At 48.4% G+C, this 19,756-nt stretch overlaps 2 protein-coding genes across 3 annotated transcripts in view; one reads left to right on the forward strand and one right to left on the reverse strand.

The window, feature by feature from the left end:
- BCAR1 (BCAR1 scaffold protein, Cas family member) overlaps positions 1 to 8,584 on the forward strand; it is a 58,332-nt gene extending 49,748 nt beyond the window's left edge. For both annotated transcript variants that reach the window (XM_081335783.1, XM_081335784.1), the window contains 3 exons: positions 954 to 2,075; positions 5,493 to 5,582; positions 7,773 to 8,584. In XM_081335783.1, the coding sequence (XP_081191909.1) occupies positions 954 to 2,075; positions 5,493 to 5,582; positions 7,773 to 8,291 (1,731 nt within the window). In that variant the 3' untranslated portion in view covers positions 8,292 to 8,584. The remainder of the gene's footprint in view (positions 1 to 953; positions 2,076 to 5,492; positions 5,583 to 7,772) is intronic.
- Positions 8,585 to 12,400: 3,816 nt separating this feature from the next.
- Positions 12,401 to 19,756, reverse strand: part of LOC308672632 (chymotrypsinogen A-like) — a gene marked incomplete at both ends in the record, with an annotated part of 9,770 nt that continues 2,414 nt past the window's right edge. The window contains 5 exons of the mRNA XM_081335679.1: positions 12,401 to 12,562; positions 14,462 to 14,595; positions 15,648 to 15,828; positions 16,679 to 16,757; positions 19,050 to 19,129. Coding sequence (XP_081191805.1) covers positions 12,401 to 12,562; positions 14,462 to 14,595; positions 15,648 to 15,828; positions 16,679 to 16,757; positions 19,050 to 19,129 — 636 coding nt within the window. The remainder of the gene's footprint in view (positions 12,563 to 14,461; positions 14,596 to 15,647; positions 15,829 to 16,678; positions 16,758 to 19,049; positions 19,130 to 19,756) is intronic.

Genomic DNA, 19,756 nt, shown 5'->3' on the forward strand with positions numbered 1-19,756 from the left:
CCCTTTTGTTTCTTGAGAATTTCTCTCGAGTCTTGCATGACTGAAAATTTTTCTGAGCGATGCTTTTGAGGATCAGGCTGCAGATGACAGCGTGCCAGCTTAGCCATAGCTTGTGAGGCATTGGATAGACTAGACTTTGCCCGAGTCACAACTACGGCTAGTTCTCAACTGTACAGCCATAGGTTTAGTGAGCAGTTGAAGTCACTAACGACTAAAGTGACTGAAAAAAGTGACTTATGACCGTTTTCCCCACTTACAACCATTGCAGCATCCCCTTGGTCATATGATCAAAATTCGGACGCTTGGCAACTGACTCATATTTATGACGGTCACAGTATCCTGGGGTCATGTGATACCATGCGACAAGCAAAGTCAATGGGGAAGTCGGATTCATTTAACAACCAGGTTACTAACTTAACAAATGCAATGATTCACTTAACATCTGTGGCAAAAAGGTCGTAAAATGGGGCAAAACTCACTTAACAACTGTCTCGCTTAGCAACAGAAATTGTGGTCGTAAATCAATCCAAGAATCTGGTCTTTTGAAAAAAAAAAGTGTCTTGGAAGTATTTCTACCACATTTCATTTTCTCCCTTGGTCCTGTTTCATGAGGACAAGGTTGAGATGAACAAAGTAACAAGAGTGACAATACAGGTAGTCCTCGACTTATAACAGATCATTTGGTCAGAGTTATGATGGACCTACCTTCGGGCGATTTATGACGTGGATTGAAAGTTCTGTCGGTCGGGCCCCTGCCTGTCATCTCACTTAACTTTGGGCAATTTGCAACATGGCCACTGTTAGGACTGCTGCAAAAAATATTGTATAATCTGGTTGATTACACGCCTGATTTTACAACCATGACATCTTACGACCGTAATGGGCAGGCTCTGTTACAGTTCTATGTGGAGGACTACCTGTATAGAATTGGGACAGTTGATTTATCTCTGCAGGTGTACGACATCCCTCCCTCGGTCAGCAAGGATGTCCCAGACGGCCCCGTGAGGGAGGAGACCTACGACGTGCCCCCCGCCTTCTGCAAAGTGAAGCCCTTCGACCCGTCGCGTCATCCGCTCATCCTGGCCCAGCCTCTGGCGCCCCTGGCGGAGCCTTCCTTGCCCGAAGACGTCTACGATGTGCCTCCACCCAGCACTAAAGGGTTGTCAGAAGCTCAGGAGATCTACGACGTCCCACCAGGGCTGAGAAAACTGGCCAGCCAGGAGGTGTACGACGTGCCCCGAGAGCTGCCGATCAGCAGTAAGGACGGAGAAGGGGACTACATCTACGACGTGCCCCCGCAGACGGATCGGGCCGACGGCAAGCGGCTTTCGGCCTCCAGCACGGGCAGCACCCGCAGCAACCTTTCCAACTCCTCTCTGGACACGGTGCCCGTTCGGGAAGCTCTGGACAAGGAGTTGCCCCTCGACCAGGATGTTGCGATGGAGACGCTGGCCCGGCTCCAGAGCAGCGTCAACACAGCTGTCTCGTCTCTCATGTCTTTCATCAGCGGCAGCTGGCGCAGCCTCGAGAGGATGGAGGCCCACGCAGGCCACATCCGGGGGGCAGCTGAGAGCATCAAGGGGGCCCTCAGGGAACTGCTGGAATTTGCTCGTGGGGTGGTGGGCAGCGCCGCCCAGGCCTCCGACCGCTCCCTCCATTCCAAGCTCAGCAAGCAGGTGCAGAAGATGGAGGAGGTGTATCAGGCGCTACTACGGCACAGCCAGGCCTTGGAGAGTTGCGGCTGGGCCCCCAGCGCCCTCGTGGCCAGCAAGCCAGGGGCTCCGGATGACCTGGAGCACCTGGTCATGTACTCACGGGGGGTGCCTGACGACACCAAGCAACTGGCCTCCTTCCTGCACGGCAATGCCTCGTTGCTCTTCAGACGGACCAGGGGGTCCCCGGCCTCCTCCGGGGAGGGCAGCCACCCCCACGGCACACCCTCCGAGAAGGCAAGCAACATCCAGTCACGGCCCTTGCCTTCTCCGCCCAAGTTCCTGGCCCAGGACTCGCCCGACGGGCAGTACGAGAGCAGCGAGGGTGGCTGGATGGAGGATTACGACTACGTGCATCTGCAGGTGGGCTTGGTCTTGGGGCAGGAGGGCCGGGAGGGAAGGGCCAGTCACAGAGGGAGGACTTGTCCACCTCACACATTCCGAAATGCACTCACAACGGGGCGATCTTGTTTGGTAAGTTCTTGCTGCATGCCAAACTGACAATTTCTGGCAGTTTCTGACCGATCTTGACTCATCTCATAAGTCATGGTAGCGCAGTGGTTAGAATGCAGCACTGCAGGCTGCTTTTGCTGACTGCTGTCTGCCAGCAGTTTGGCAGTTCGATCCTGACTGGCTCAAGGTTAACTCCGCCTTCCCTCCTTCCAAGATCCATAAAGTGAGGACCCAGATTGTTGGGGACAAATATGCTGCCTCTGTAAACCACTTAGACAGGGCTGTAAAGTGCTGTGAAGCGCTGTATAAATCTACTGTGTTTCTCCGAATCTGAGACCCAACTGGAAAATTAAGCCCTAGCATGATTTTTCAGGACACTCATAATATAAGCCCCACTCCAAGAATAAGCCCCAGTTAAGATCATCAGCCAGATGGACGCATTTAATACTGTATTTCCCCCAAAATAAACCCTAACCAGAAATAAGCCCTAATGCATCTTTTGGAGCAAAAAATTAATATAAGACCCGGTCTTATTTTCGGGGAAACACAGTAAGTGCTATTGCTATCTAGAAAGGATCTGAGTGCTTGCATGGAGACCACAAAGAAGCCAGGTCTGTAGACTAGGAAGCTGAAAGCCTGTTCCAGAAGACAACCTTCTTCCATAGCATTCCCCAGGAAACTACACCGAGATATCCATCCATTCACAGTTAAACGTATTGTGAAAATCTACTGACAATCTTATGATGTCTGAACCAGACTATGTCATTAAGCCATAACGTGGCTGGTTTTTCTTGCATTTTAGGCAAATACAGTTTTGTTTCCAACTTGGGAGTTAAGGATTTAGATCTTTGATGAACCTAATCCTTGATTCCTACTTCATAGCTGGCCTCTGCTGTTGAAAGACAAAAATGCTTGTTAGGATCAAGCTGGATCAATTGAATTTTATCCTTTCAACATGGGCTTCAAAGGCGTGTAGGAAAAAGAGATGAAATGGCAAAACCAAATCAAAAGTGTAAAAGGGGCAGGAAGTTAACAGTGTTATAAGTTTGGGAAATAGCTTTACATCAGAAGTGTTCGCCTTGTGTCAAAAGGTAGCATTGGTGCCTAATAATCCTGGAAAGGAATTCAGTCAACTGGACATCACAACTCTGAGGAGTTACTTTGGGGATCCCTGGGGGTCTCTTGGGGCGGAAGGGGCACTAGTGCACCCACCATCTTGATACTTTTGACAACCCCCGGCATCATTACAGCTATCACCACCAATGGTGCTTTGAGACGACCTCCAAAGATGGCCTTGATATGCCTCCTAATGTATATCTGAGGACAATGATTTTCATAAAAACCTACGTTTTGCTGGGCATTGTTTAAAGAGTAAACTATCTCAACAGGGGCATTTGCGGCCTACTTCCTACTTAAGAAATTCTACATTTTTTTTGTTTATAATTTGTAAATCATTCTTCAAAACCAGATTTCTCTTTTGCTAATCTATGCTTTGCTTATTCAGTCCAGTTTTCTGGATCTGCAGATGACGTTGAACCATAATCTAAGCACAAGTCCTGGATTTGCACAATAACTAGGCCAGGGGTCTTCAAACGTGGCCCTTTTATGACTTGTGGACTTCAACTCCCAGAATTCCTCAGCCAGGCAGGCTAGCTGAGGAATTCTGGGAGTTGAAGTCCACAAGTCATAAAAGGGCCAAGTTTGAAGACCCCCTGAACTAGGCTAAAGGGTGGCTGGATGTTTGATCATTCAGTGTGACAAGGAAAACAAACCAGTATGTAGTTTCCAGAGATTGGTGCTCAGCATTATGTTTTTTAGTTTCCCAATTAACAGTAGGTTAATTTTAATCAGCCTCTGAAATCTCAGAGATGTATATATTACCTCTTCCAAAAATGTCACAATCCAATTCGGATGCAATGTTAATTAAATTCAGATTAAAGGATATTCCATTTCTGATTTGTGCCTGGTCCATACCTGTGTCAGGCGATTAGTGATAGCTCTGATCCCCAAATGTGGGACGAGAAGATACTGGCTTAGTTTTATGTGTGAATATAATCAGTATGAATTTCTCTCTGAATGCACCCTTTCCATGGCCGGCTGGGGAATTCTGGGAGTTGAAGTCTGCACATCTTAAAAGTGACCAAGGCTGAGAAACACAGCTCTAGAATTTAGATAATTTAAACTTTTAATGACACAGAACAAGAAGAAGCTGATAACGATATTAACTATGATTTCTACAACCTTAATGTTGATAAGGGACGCGGTGGCTCAGTGGGTTAGGACGCTGAGCTTGTCGATCAGAAGGTTGGCAGTTTGGCGGGTCGAATCCCCAGTGCCGCGTAACAGAGTGAGCGCCTGTTACTCGTCCCAGCTTCTGCCAACCTAGCAGTTCGAAAGCACGTAAAAACGCAAGTAGAAAAAGAGGGACCACTACAGTGGGAAGGTAACAGCGTTCCGTGCGCCTTTGGCGTCTAGTCATGCCGGCCACATGACCACGGAGACGTCCTCGGACAAGCGCTGGCTCTTCGGCTTTGAAACGGAGATGAGCACTGGCCCCTAGAGTCGGAAACGACTAGCACGCATGTGCAGGGGAACCTTTACCTTTACCTTTTAATGTTGATAAGCATAAAGTTGTTTATTGCAACGCTCAATTGAGGAGCAGAGGTAAAGATGCCAAGGCCTGGGTCTAGTTGCCCTTCACCCGCAGACACACCCTGGGAGACTTTGGGACAGTCTGTCTCTCTCTCCCCCCCATCTTTCTCCCCCCTTTCCCCCCTCCCCCTCCCTGCCCGAGTGGCCTAGCTGCTGAGTAAATAGGGATGTAGCCTGCCTTTTGCTCCTGAAGGAAAGGTGGGATTTACGTCTTGAAAGATGGGAAGGGTCTTCTCACCTACCTGCAGGAAGCTGGCCTTCTCTTTGCACGAGGCCCTTTACTGGCTCTTCTGTCCAGGCGCCCCGTTTGTCCTCTCCTGGGGGGGTCTTTGGGACGCGGCCTGAGGAGCTGCCTGGAGGTCTGCAGGTGGGGCCAGGCTGGTTGGACTCCGGGGGTCCCTCTCAGTAGAGGTGGGCGATTAATTTTCCCAAGGGGGACAGCTGAGGGTGCCAGCCGACTGGAGGAACAGGCCGGGACCGACTTCTCCCACGCCCCGTGGCGCGCTTATTGGCATTTGGCTTCTCATTTCCAACTGAGCTCAGGCCGGCCGGAGAGGGACAGCCAGAGGGCCAGAAGTGTCCGGGGGGTGGGTGGGTGTGGGTGGGGGGCTGTAAAGTGCTCAGGTCTGCTCTGGAGGCATCTTCCACTAAGCTCTTTCCTTCTGTCTCAACTAGGGGAAAGAGGAGTTTGAGAAGACGCAGAAAGAGCTGCTGGAACGAGGCAACATCATGCGACAAGGCAAAGGGCAGCTGGAGCAGCAGCAGGTCCGTGGGGAAAACGCCTCCCTCCCTTTCTCCTCTCCCTCTCGCCCTCTCTCTCTTCCTCTCCCTCTTTCTCCCTCTCTCTCTCTTCCTCTCCCTCACCCTTTCTACCCCCCCTCCCTCCCTCTCCCTTTCCCTCCCTCTCCCTCTTTCTCCCTCTCTCCCCCTCACCCTCACCCTTTTTCCTCCCCTCCCTCTTTCTCCCTCCTTCTCCCTTTCCCTCCCTCTCCCTCTTTCTCCCTCTCTCTCTCTTCCTCTCCCTCACCCTTTCTCCTCCCCCTCCCTCCCTCTCTCCTCCGTCTCCCTTTCCCTCCCTCTCCCTCTTTCTCCCTCTTCTCCTCTCCCTCTCCCTCACCCTTTCTCCTCCTCTCCCTCACCCTCACCCTTTCTCCTCCCCTCCCTCTTTCTCCCTCTCTCTCTTCCTCTCCCTCTTTCTCCCTCTCTCTCTTCCTCTCCCTCACCCTTTCTCCTCCTCTCCCTCACCCTCACCCTTTCTCCTCCCCTCCCTCTTTCTCCCTCTCTCTCTTCCTCTCCCTCACCCTTTCTCCTCCCTTCCCTCCCTCTCCCCTCCCTCTCCCTTTCCCTCCCTCTCCCTCTTTCTCCCTCTCCTCCTCTCCCTCACCCTTTCTCCTCCCCTCCCTCTTTCTCCCTCCTTCTCCCTTTCTCTCCCTCTTTCTCCCTCTCTCTCTCTTCCTCTCCCTCACCCTTTCTCCTCCCCCTCCCTCCCTCTCCCCTCCCTCTCCCTTTCCCTCCCTCTCCCTCTTTCTCCCTTTCTCCTCCTCTCCCTCACCCTCACCCTTTCTCCTCCCCTCCCTCTTCCTCTCTCTCTTCCTCTCCCTTTCCCTCTCCCTCCCTCTCCCCTCCCTCTCCCTTTCCCTCCCTCTCCCTCTTTCTCCCTCTCTCCTCCTCTCCCTCACCCTCACCCTTTCTCCTCACCTCCCTCTCTCCTCCTCCTCCCTCTCCCTCCCCCTCCCTCCCTCTCCCTCTCTCTCTCTTCCTCTCCCTCACCCTTCCTCCTCCTCCTCCCTCCCCCTCCCCTCCCTCTCTCTTCCCCTCCCCCTCCCCTCCCTCTCCCTCTCTCACACGCACACACCTCAAGCTTACGGCCATCTCCTGTAACTCACAACCGTCCTGTTAAGTCTTTGCCTGTTTTGTGGCGAGACAAAAAAAAGAACGTGATTTGTGTTACTTCTGTTGCAATTCTTTTTCAACAAGTAGTCCTGAACTTAGGACTGTTCAAAGTTACAACGGATTTCAAAAAAGGCCACTGATGGCCCATCCTCAAAATCCCATTGTCACATTTTGGGTGCTCCACAACTGACTCACATTTACGATTGGTTGGAGCGGTCGTGTGGTGCCTTAGTTTAGGACTGCAGTGACTTACAACCAAAATTCTGGGTTGTGCTTGTAAGTCGGGGACTACCTGTATTTATGTAAGAGCTTGACCTATTTCCAGAACAATAAGTGGGGGATTGTTGCGTAGCCTTCTTTAAATGTGTGAGAAATATGTCTGGTCAGCCTAATCTGCAAGAATCCTCATGCCACTCTGTGAGTTTGTCAATTGGCAGTTTTATAATTATTATCAATTATGGCATCTCCTGCCTTTCTAACCTCTGCTAGCTGAGGTCAGTTAAAATACCATATGCACAAGGATCACAAGGATCAACTTAACTTCTGAATGGAGCGATAATTGCAGCTTTTACAGCCAGGGAGTGGAGAGGTGGGGGACTGGTGTTTCTTTAGGCCTGCAGTCAGCCCAGGTTGGTTTTCATCTTTGTGACAAGGTTCCAACTGACAAACCCAACCAAGCAAACACCTTCAAGATGCTCCAATCTCTTAATGTAAAACTTTATTGAGTGCATCACTGCAGCACTAATGAAAGCAAAACCAGCTCTGGCCAGACCCCTCCCAAACCCACATAGTAAAAGCAATGAATTCTCCCTCCTTTCTCTGGGTCAGGTCACATTGCCCAATCAAGTAGAAAAATATTGTTATGAGAAAGCTTCTCTAGGTCTGGCCAGACATCTGGTGTAATGTCCTTGAGTCTCACGGTCTGGCTTCTTAATCTTTGAAGTCTGCATTCCAAACCTCTCCCCTCCCCGCAAGTTTGTTGGCAACCCGAGAAGTCATATATATCTGTTGCACCAGCAAAGCTGTACTTCCAAACTTGATACTTTGTCCTTCTGCCCACAGCTGAAGCAATTTGAGCGACTGGAACAGGAGGTCACCCGCCCTATCGACAATGACCTGTCCAACTGGACACCCCCACAACACTACCCCCACGTGCGGGGGGTCGGCACAGCCCTGGGCCCCTCCGACCGGCAGCTGCTGCTCTTCTACCTGGAACAGTGCGAGGCCAACCTCACGACGTTGACCAACGCCGTGGACGCCTTCTTCACCGCCGTGAACACCAATCAGCCGCCCAAGATCTTTGTGGCGCACAGCAAGTTCGTCATCCTGAGCGCCCACAAGTTGGTCTTCATCGGGGACACCCTGTCTCGCCAGGCCAAGGCCCAGGAGGTCCGCCAGAAGGTCACCCATTACAGCAACCTTCTCTGCGACCTACTCAAGGAGATCGTGGCCAGCACCAAGGCAGCTGCCCTCCAGTACCCATCTCCGGCTGCTGCCAAAGACATGGTGGAGCGGGTTCACGAGCTGGCAAACAGCACTCAGCAATTCCGGATGATCTTGGGGCAACTGGCCGCCCTGTGAAGAAGCAGAGAAGTTCTTGGATGAGTGAATGGACTGTAAATATTTTGTCCAGTTTACCTGCCCGCTGAAATACTGCCCTAGAGGAAGAGAGGGGGGGCACTCCTTCCTTGGTGGACACAGGCCACGTCAGTCCTGGATCTTTGACCCCCCCGCCACCCCCCCAAGTCTTGCTGCAACCAAGAAGACAGCCTCGTCCCTTGCAGCGATTGTAGAGGACAAATAATTATATTTTCCTGTTTGATTCCAGAACTGTTTGGCTAATGATCGCTATTTAAATCAAATAAAGAAACTTGCAATCCAGTCTATGTGGGACCTAAGAGAGAGTCTTCTCCGTGGCGCATGTGTGAATGTGAAAGAGAGGTGGTGGCTGTTGACCTGTCTGCCCCCAGTTTGAGTTTGCCCGAGTGATTGGGAGGAGGCGGAGTGTCCCTTCAGCTTTTTTGGGCTGATATTGGCGGTCGGCAGCTTCTTTCCATGGGCCTCCTGGCTTGGAGAAGACAAAGCCAGCAGTCTCGGTGCTTGGACATTTCTGCCAAGGTTTCAGAGCATTTTCTCCCGTTTCATCCAGGCTTTAAACCACCACCACCCTTTGATGTAAAACCAGCTTTCTGTCCCGTCCCCCGTCCCCCTGAATTGAAGCATTTGCATTACTTAAAAAAAGGATTTTTGGCTCTACTGGAGCAAAGCCAACCATTTAGCACCCTAGCAGAATGGGTTTCTTCAGGAAAAGGCGGCCTTGGTGTGCTTGTCCTGGAAGGGAAACCATGCGCAAGAGTATTAGGCACTGAAAAGCTTTGGCAGAATCTATATACTACTAAAGCTGTTGTTGACATAATCCTTAAATGATAGATCTTGAAATGATCGCCTGAAATGACAGATCATAAGGCAACAATTTTTGAACCAAGGTACCTGAAATGGGCTAACTTACAGAATATGTCCAAAATCCAGGACTCCCAAGGGAATGGAATTTGGGAAAGATGTGGCTGCTTTCACCAGGGCTACTGGCTGCTGCTGCTGCTGTGGTCACATGGTCTTCATTTTCAACTTTCTGTGACAGTTTCCCAGCCAGTCTGGCAATCCCTCACTCCCTTCCCCATTCAACAGCACCACCCACCTGTCTGCTGGGAAGGGAAGGGAGATTTCTGATGTTCTGCAGATTTCCCACAAGGAAATCTTTAAAAATGGGCATCCTGTTAGGAAGTTGGAAGTTGCTCCTGCTTTTTTTGCCCGATTATAGTAATTCTGTTTCTCTGTTTGGATGAGGAACTGTCACCCAAATGGCAACCTAATGGGACAGTTTGTCTAGGGCAGGGGTAGGCAACCTTGGCTCTTTTATGACTCGTGGACTTCAACTCCCAGAATTCCTGAGCCGGCTGGCTCAGGAATTCTGGGAGTTGAAGTCCACGAGTCATAAAAGAGCCAAGGTTGCCTACCCCTGGTCTAGGGTTCCATTAAGAATGTCAACTCTTCTGTTTACCTCTCTTGATGCCTGAGAATGACCTGTTGCAGGGCATAAAAGAAAGTTGTGGGGGAGGGCAGGATGAAGAATTCTCCTGAATTCTTTCGTTAATGCAAAGGTGCCTCTGCCTCTTTCATCCTAGGAAAAAGTAGTTGACTTGGAGAGCTATTAAGGTCTAGTTCCCTGCAACTGATATTCGATGCAGGAATCCACATTCAGGCACCTTGGATGGAGAACTGTCCATTTTCTGCTAGACGACGTTCTCCGCTGAAGAAGGCTCTCCATCTTCCTGGGTCATTGGCCAGATTTAGCCACAATCTGCCTTGTTGCAATTCAGACATCTTTTCTCAAGATTATATATTATACAATCTTATATATTATATATTCCCAGTTTTGTCCATCTCTGGACAAAATTTTCTTTGTGGCAGCCCCTCAAATATTGGAAGATACTATCATGTCACCCCCCCCTAGTCCTTCTTTTCACTAGACTACACATACGACACACTAGACGTTTTGTCCATCTGGACAAAGGGATTTTCTGTAGGCATCTTTAATTGTTGTCTTATTGATTGCACTGATCTGTTCCTCTGGACCCACTTCTCTTAACCTTGAAGGTTTAAAGTGAATTCCACTCCTTTGCATAGCTTGAACATCTGGAGGGAGATTTTGCCGTAGCCAGTCATGGTCAGGAATATCTACTAGCTCAGCCCAGACCTCTTTCAGGCAGAGCTGTCCATTTTGTAGAGCTGGGCAAAAAAACACACAGTCCTGAGGAAAATTTACCTCCTTTGATCTGGTTGTGCCACTTGCCATGCTAGAAATGGCCTTCCCGAAACAGCCGGGCCAGTGATCCTGACAGCCCATCCAGCTGAAGCTGGAGGACCAGGAGTTGCTTGAAAATGAGCAATTCTGATGATACTTCTGGCTCAAATTCAGGGTTTTTTTTGTGAGTGGCTGAGTTTCCTGTGACTTCAGCTGTGCTAAAAAATTTTTTTCCAAGTTCCCCTCTCAGAAAGTCCAGTGGAAACAAACCCATTGTCCACTGTTAGAAAAATCATTGTTTTCCAGCTGATTATGAGTTTACCAATCTGTTCCTTTTAAAATGCATAACCGAATGCAATTCCCTGTTCACCAGGACTATGTATAGTCCTCACAAGATTGAAATCCCAAAGGCCAGGATGGAAAGCAGCCATTTCTTTGATAATCACCCGGTTTAACCCTGAGAATGCCTGGAGAGAGGAATGATCCAAGGTATCTTTTTGTGACCTGACCATCAGCGGTCTTTCTACCAAGTCGCCCGGTTTCAACCTGCCTCACTCTGTCTGGTAGAAATTTAACAGATTGAAGTGTGATATTGGAAGAGGTGCCTCTGCCCTATGTCGGTGGGGATGGAAAGATTCCCCTTGCTGCGATTGCGGTGCTGATATGAATGATTGATTTGATTTGATTTGATTAAATTTATATGCCGCCCTTCTCCCTGAGGACTCAGGGCAGCTCACAACCATAAAAATTAAAAAACAAAGTAAAAAATTTAAAAAAGAATTAAACAATAGATGCAATAAATACAAGACAATTTAACCCAGTAAAAAGCCTAATTAAAAAACGTAGTCAGTCCAGGGCCGCTTGTTGGAACAACCAGGTCTTCAGGTCACGGCGGAAGGACCGAATATATATTGAATATATATTGTGCAAGATTGCCCATGATGTGCCTTCTCTTGTTCCCTAAAACACAGGTCTTAAAAGTTGCCAAGGTTGGGGAGTCCTGGCTTAGGCCATGTGATCAAAATCCAGGCGCTTGACAACAAGCATGTATTTTTTAGGGTTGCAACATCCTGGGGTCACGCCGTCACCATGGTCAACCTTTCTAGCTGGCTTCCAATAGTCAAAGTCAATAGGGGATGCTGGATTCGCATAATGACAGGGTGATTCAGTTCAGACTTAAGAACTGCCTTGCTTATCAGTGGAGATTCTGGTCCCAATCGTGATCGTAAATCTAGCACCACCTGTATGGAAGATCCATCGTTCTTATTGTTTCTCAACCGTGGCAACTTTAAGATGGTGAGATCTTCAGCTTCTAGAAATCCCCCACCTGGGGGGGGGCGCAAGGCTGCCTGGGGAATTCTGGGAGTTGAAGTCCATGAGTCATAAAAGAGCCGAGGTTGCCTACCCTTGCTCTATACCATCAGCACAGGAGCTGAGTGGATAATGGGGCCCAGATTTCCTGTGCTAAACAAACATCTGCTTTTCAAAATCAGCAAGTCCACAATCCAACATTAGGAGGAGCACGATAGGAGCAGTCCACATTTCGGTTCTGATCTAGCATACGGCCGTATGAGAAGGCTATGGGGGAGAGGAATCTTGGAGAGGAAGATGAATGAAGACCCAGTGGGAGTGCAGACTGGCCCCTCAAAGCCACAGCGGTGACACGTTGCCGCTCCTGAAGACTCAAAGTGGTCTACAAAACCCAAAGATCAAAGTACCTGTAGTTTTATGTTCTGGCTTATGTTCAGGATTTATTTAAGTGCCCCTTCCCCAGAGAGATCCTTCTGTGTTGGGTGGGCTGCCCATAAGCAAGACAAGGACGAGGCTCAAGGGAAAAACAGCTTTAATGCATTCATTGCCGCCTCTTCTTCTCCAAGGTTCAGACAATTCAGTTATTGGCCATGGTGCTCTCCAGCCAGTCACGCAAGACACTGACCCGAGCATAGACAGCTGGCGTGGTGACCGAGCAGTAGCCGCTGCCCCAGGAAACGCTGCCCACCAGCTTCCAAATGTTGCCATTCTGACACACCAGAGGTCCGCCAGAGTCACTCTGCAGATGGCAAAAACAAAAAGTATTTGAGTTCCCTGAAGACCCCACTTTTTGCTATCATGCAGAAATTTAGGGGTGTGATTGGCCCCAATTTTTCCCACTCGGCGGCTGGAAATGAAAGTATCTTCCAGGTTTGTGTTGTGATTCCTCACCAGCCGGTAGGTCCGGCAACTGAGTCTGAGGACTCAGAGGAGGAGGAGGAGGAGGGTCCTGGAGTGACATTAAAGTCAGAGGAAGGCTCTGAGGAGCTCCAAGACTTACAGTCGGATGAGGAGCCTGGCCCCTCTACTCATGCTCAGGCTGAGACACAGCTGTGCTGGCAGTCTGAGTTGGACAGTGATGAAGCACAGCTGGGAGAAATCCAGGATGCACGAAAGCACAGGCAAGAGAAGCGAGTAGGACAGAGGAATGCAATGGGGTGGCTCCAAAGGCAAAGGAGAAGGCATTAGGAAGCCACGTCTTGGCTGAATTATAAAAGGGAAGGTGTGAGAGGTGCTGGTTGCCAAAGGCAACCATTCGTGTTGAGGATCGAGTTTCTGTGGTCTGTGTTTGTTTGCCTTGGACATTGACTCAGGTCTGTGAGAATAAAAGGGGTTGTTTTTTTTTCTTGCGGTTCCTGCCTGTTTCTTGGAAGAGGGGTTTCTCCTTGTGAGCAGAACAAGGACTCACATAGGCTGGGACAGAACAGTTTGGCTGAAATGTGGGTTTAAAGCAGGTTCGGCTTTAAGAACCAAGTTAATGAAAAACCGAACGGCTGCCACCCGCTAAGCTTGTCCAGTGTTAACCTGGTTAGTTTCTATGTGGCTTGTGTAAACCAGCCCTCTTTGGTAATTTATCATGCAATATCTTGAATAACCAAGAAACTGGGGTGAATGATTAAGTGTGTTACTACTGGTGTGTTTTTTTTAAGTCATCCAACTTCAACCTGGGAAAAATGGTAAATCCCAGCTCATCCAATGCGACTGGCTCCCCACAAAATGTTGGGTGAACCTTAGTCCATAGCCTGGATTAAAAGCTAGTTTCCTATAAAGTACCAAGTCAAAGGAAATATTAGAGCTGCTATATTTGGGTTGTAAGCCTCTAAATGTCCACTAGAGGGCAGCAAAGGATTAGAGTTGTCTAGATCAGCGGTTCTCAGTGTGGCCTACAGAGCCCCCTGGGGAGCCATGATGTTGTCACAGGAGGTCCATGAAGGCTTGAAGAAACATTATGATTGAAATCTTGCAGGTCCGTGGCCATGGTCTGTGGCCACAAAAGGTATTTAAAGGGGCGGGGTGTGCTGGTGAAGAAAAGGTTGAGAACTACTAGTCTAGATCAGTTTTAAGATACTTGGACTGCAGGCTGGGGCATTCTGGAACATGAAGTCCATACATCTTAAAGCTGGACAACGCCAATCCTCTGCTGCCCTCTAGTGGACATTTGGAGGATTACAGTCCAAATACAGCAGCTGTACTATTTCCTGAAGTTGAAACTCAAATACTTTGGCCACCTCAGGAGAAGGAAGGACTCACTGGAGAAGAGCCTCATGCTGGGAAAGGTTGAGGGCAAGAGAAGAAGGGGACGACAGAGAATGAGGTGGCTGGATGGAGTCACTGAAGCAGTAGGCGTGAGCTTAAATGGACTCCAGAAGATGGTAGAGGACAGACAGGAAGGCCTGGAGAAACGTTGTCCATAGGGTCGCGATGGGTCAGACACGACTTCACAACTAACAACAACAACAACAATTTCCTTTGACTTGGTACTTAATAGGAAACTAGTTTTTAATCCAAGCTGAAATATAGCAGCTTCTTAAAGCTGATGGGGTTGAGAAGCACCGGTTTAAATTTTTGCAACCCCAGTAAGAGTAGCCTAAAAAATGGGGATAAGCAAATGGAGGAGATTTGGGGTTGGGGAGCTCACCATACATGAAGAAGAGCCTGCCCCACCCGCGCAGATCATCGAATCAGAGATTTGGTTGCCCCAAAATTCCATGCACTGCTCATTGGACAGGAAAGGTAGGGCTGTTTGTTGCAACTTGCTCGGGGTGTCGAAAGCTGCAAGAGAAAAGATTAAATCAGCAGGCAGAAGGTTTCCTGTGCAAAGGATCTGATCCATCTTTGGCTGCTCTCTGGCCTCCCCCAAGCTCAGAACTTGTCCCAGAAGGCTAGTCAGCTGCACTGTGTTACGTTTTTCTTAGCCCTTCCCCCAAATCCCTGTTTGCATTATGCTGGAGACACAACAACACACCTTGGGCCTATTGTTACAGCCTGCAGTGGACAAGAGAGAAATCCGCTTATCTTCCTGTTTCTCCCTGGCTTCCCTTCCTCTGTTATTTCCCTTCAGCCGAACGTCAAATGTAATGTTTTCAGGGCAGGATTTAAGTTTTCGTAATCCAGTGCCATGCAGAAAATAACAACTTCATTGTTGAGTTGATGATTTTGGCTAGAAAAAACCACTCTTCTCTTCTCTTCTCTTCTCTTCTCCTGTCTTCTCTCTTTTCTTTGCCACTGCCCTCTCCTCACCACTCCCCTCCTTCTTCTCCCCTCTATTCTTCTGTCTCACTTTCACCTCTTCCCTTCCCTTGGCACTCTGGTGCCACCTACTCCCTCAGGTTGTACAATACACCTGCAAACTCCTTGGTGAAGAGTGAGAAGCCTTCAGCTTTCCTTCCCTAACTGGGAGCAGAGATCCCTTCTCTGGATCCTGGAGATCCTGGCTGCTAGGAGGAATCGGTGGTCTCAAGACAGAGGAGTTTGTGGGACTGAGGGATGCTGAGCTTCTTAGTTTGATGTCTTCAATTCTCCAAATTATAGTTTGTGTTGCAGAGATATTATGTGCTGTGCTGCCTGGTCCCACTGCAGTTATGCATAAAATAAAGCTCCAGCTGACTTACATGGACCCAATGAACCTTTCTCAGGAGCAGAAGAAGAAGAAGCTCTTCCAGATTTAGCCCATCCCAGGTATGGCCATGTTTTGGACCAAACTAGTTAGACCAACCCTCTTTTCACTGCTTCCCTACTGGCTCAACGTATTTGTTCTTCTGCACACTAGTCTCAGTCCAAAGCAGAAGGAAGGAGCAGATAGCCAAGATTCCTCTCAGACCCACCATTGTAGCGTGTCTTGCCCCAGCCAGTGGTGACACAAAGGTCTCCACTCTGGAACGAGTCTGAGGCGTCTGTCAGGCACACGGGAGACACTGTCTCACTGAAGACGGCGGGGGTGGCCAGCTTGATGAGGGCGATGTCGTTGGTGAGTTGTGCGGAGTCCCAGTCAGGGTGGATAATGAACTGGTGGGAGAAGAGAGAAGCTGTTAAGGCTGCATTATGTCCCTCCTGACTTATCGTTGCTTATACGTTTCCCCATCACCCTTTGCCAGCCTTTTGATTTCCAGGTCAGGAAATCAAAGTTATGAATGCTAATACTATTTTTGGTATAAAGTTATAGTAACAGAAGATAGAATAACAGAGTTGGAACAGACGTTGGGGGGGGGGTCTCCTAGTCCAACTACCTGCTCAAGCAGGAGACCCCATGCCATTCAGGACAAATGACTGTGTAATCTCTTCTTGCAACCATTTCTTCCTATGTTTTAGTCCCCTAATCATCTTGGTTGTTCTTCTCTGCATCCTTTCTAGAGTCTCAACATCTTTTTTGTATCAGGATGACCAAACTGGATGCAATATTCTAAATATGGTCTTAATAAGTCTTTATAAAGCGGTACTAATCCTTCACGTGATTTTGATTCTGTGCCTCTGTTTATACAACCCAGGATTGTATTAGCTTTTTTGGCTGCTGCCACACACTTCTGGTTCATGGTTAAGGGATTGTCCACTAGGACTCCAAGGTCCCTCTCACAGTTACTGTTTTTGAGCCAGGTCTTATCTGTTCATTTGGTTTTTCTTGCCTAAGTATAAGACTTTGCTTTTCTCTACATTGAAACTCATTTTGTTGGATAGGGCCCATTGTTCAAGTTTGTCAAGATCTTTTTGGATCCTGAGTTTGTCTTCTGGGGTGTTGGCTACTCCTGCCAGCTTGGTGTCCTCTGCAAACTTGATGAGTTGCCCTTCAATTCCCTCATCTAAGTCCTTGATGAAGATATGGAAGAGTCCTGGGCCTAAGACATCTGGTGACTTTACCCACCTTCTGAACAGCCAGCCTCTGTATGTCTTCTTCAGGAGAGCTGCGGTCAAATTCTCCAAGTACCACAACATCCTTGGTCCTGTGGAAGGCAAACAAAAAGTGAATGCTGGGCACACATCAAGAAAGCATGGGCACAGCACGGCTTGGTATCAAGCTGCAGAAGTGGGTAGGTGACCTCAACCTCCCAGAATAGGGAATATAAAATTATGGCTGAAATCTCAGAGGGAAATCTTTTAGAAGATTTCCTTTTCAGGCTGTGGAGCGGTTTGGATTTAATGGAAGACCTTCTCTAAACTGAATGTCCTTCTAAGATGCTGATGCCCGGCTGTGGATGATGGGATCACCACACAATTTAAAACTGATTTCACCTTTGCCCTGACACTGGGAAAACTGGAATTACAGACAGTCCTTGATTTACGACCCCAATTGAGCCCAAAATTTATGTTGCTAAGTGAGACATTTATTGAGTTTTGCCCTACTTTACAACTTTCCTTGCCACGGTTGTTAAGTCAATCACTGCAGTTGTTAAGTTAATAACACAATCACTAAGTGAACTATTGTGGGTCGAGGACTACCTGTATTACTACCCACTTAAAGATCAAGAGTGATCTTTTTTTGTTTTTAACCAAATGCCTGAACAAACATTACAAAATTTTTCCTGTTCTTCGCCCAAACCCATCTTCCTTTTCTCTCTTGCTTTAGCCGGAGGTAGTGTAGGAAGCCCGCCCATTCTCCAAAATAAGAAATTCTTTATTCTTAATATTAAAAAGAGGCAGAATACATTGTTTCCCCTGAAGGAGTAGAGGAGAGACATCTTCTTAAAGGAGAAAGCAGCCCCAGTCTTAGTGCCTCAAGAAGAAACCTGAATGGACTAGTGTTGAGGAATGGGGATTTTGTAATCCATTCAGAAAGACTGGGCTATATACTATTCATAAACAAAGAACAGCCAGAAACCCTAAATCAGCAACACAATAGGCAAGGCCAAACTGACAAGATTCACTCAGACCAGGGGTAGGCAACCTTGGCTCTTTTATGACTCATGGACTTCAACTCCCAGAATTCCTGAGCCAGCCATGCTGGGGGAAAAGGGAGAGGTTTCCAAGCTGAGCCATGCTGGCTCAGGAATTCTGGGAGTTGAAGTCCACGAGTCATAAAAGAGCCAAGGTTGCCTACCCCTGGCCTAGGCCACTTTATGACTCGTGGACTTCAACTCCCAGAATTCTTGAGCCAGCCATGCTGGGGGGAAAGGGAGAGGTTTCCAAGCTGAGCCAGGCTGGCTCAGGAATTCTGGGAGTTGAAGTCCATGAGTCATAAAAGAGCCAAGGTTGCCTACCCCTGGCTCAGACAAACAAAACTCCTACGCTTTGCATTTTCCCTCTTGCCTGCAGAGCCAACCTTGACCCCTAAGAATCTGGCAACAGTCATTAGAATACTAAAAAACGACACAGTCAAGCACAGGTCAAATCACAAGAATGTATTAAAAAAAATCCACCTAACTCTCAACTCCATTCTGTCAGCTGTCCCAGAACTGCATGCTGTTGTCGGTTCTGCTAATCAATAGACAGAGACCTTCTTTCCTTGCAGCCAGCCTCCATTTTATTTTTCAGCGTCTTTCTCCCAGCTTGGAACCGGACTTGATTTTTCTTCCCACAGTAGCTAATGCATGTTATTGCCCCAAATACCTCCCCTACAAGCTCCACTGCCTGTTGTAATTGAAGGATCGGATGAAAGACTGTAGGCCCTGGGGATCAGAGGAAGGGTCCTATGTGGAGATAGGACCCAGGTGTGGTTGTGATGGACAAGGGAGTGAGGAAGATAAATTCTGAGAAGAAACTTCTTAAACTCTTAAACAACTTTTCTTTTAACAGCTTTCCCCCCCCTTCTGCTCACTGAGGGTTTTGCAGACAAGTTTGCTAACAAGGGGGCTGCGAGGGATGGGGTGTGCAGGGACAATGAAGCCAGACAGATTCACAGGTTTAACCACTTAGCCAGGATGCTGTGCTTCATTTACAAGAAATGGTAACAACCACATAGCTGGCACAGGAAACTAGAAGCTTTAGGGAGCTGCAATCCCGGTAACCAACCAATATTCTATGTTATGCATGTATGATCAGGGGGAGGGAAAAGGGATGTGTTGGGTGGGCAGAGGGGTGTATGAAAATCACCCTTGATTACAAAAACGGCTGTAAAACTGTAAACGGGGCCTCGGTAGCTTTCAAAGCCGGGCTGACTTTCATCTTTGGTCCCAAACTAAAAGTCTGTTTTCCCATAGCTTGGGTTTGGTGTAATTAATTGGCTTCGACACCAAGCTAAGACCCAGTTTGGGGAACAAGATAATCTCCCCACAGCAAGGAAGAAGATGGGTACTCACGTCACCCCACAATGGGCAGCTGTCACCACCCAGTTCTCGTTAATCAGAGACCCTCCGCAGAAGTGCCAGCCGCTTGCCTCCTGTGCGGAAAGCCAACACAAAGAAAATGTGAGACCCACAGAGCCCACGTCAGGTTGTAGTTGGCAAGAGACACTCACCGTGTGGCCCTAGGGAGCTATTCTGAACTAAACAAGGCCATAATGGATCCAGTACTTTGAGCCTCCTGTTCAAGTCCTTCTGAAACAGGTAATCTGACCCCCCCCCCCCGGCCCAGGATTTCATTACAGGGGTCAGAAAGCCCTTATCCCCAACGGGGTTCAGAATCAGGCCTAGACAATTCCATAATCTTTTCTAGTCAGTTTCATAATCTCTTCATAATGTCTCTTCCACCTTCTTCCAGGGATATCCCCAAAATAGGGTTAAAAAAAAAACAGTTAAGATGGCCACAGCGAAACAATCCTAGCTCTGACCATGAAGCACATAAAAAAAAATGAGGAAATCTTCCATCACATCATTCTGTTTTTTCCCCCCACCACGTTCTGCAGACATCTCTGTCAGCTACGTAGATTGGAGCTTGTTCCTAAGGCTTATGCAAGGGACCTGCGTCTTTGCCTACAGGACAGGGGCAGATGCCCAAGTTCTTCGCCGGGCTCTGAAGGGGCCTCTTGGCCTCTTGAGGAGCTTGCTTGCTGCTTCTGCTCTGCTGA

Source organism: Vipera berus (assembly GCF_964194415.1).
Source record: "Vipera berus genome assembly, chromosome: 10".
NCBI lineage: Eukaryota > Metazoa > Chordata > Lepidosauria > Squamata > Viperidae > Vipera > Vipera berus.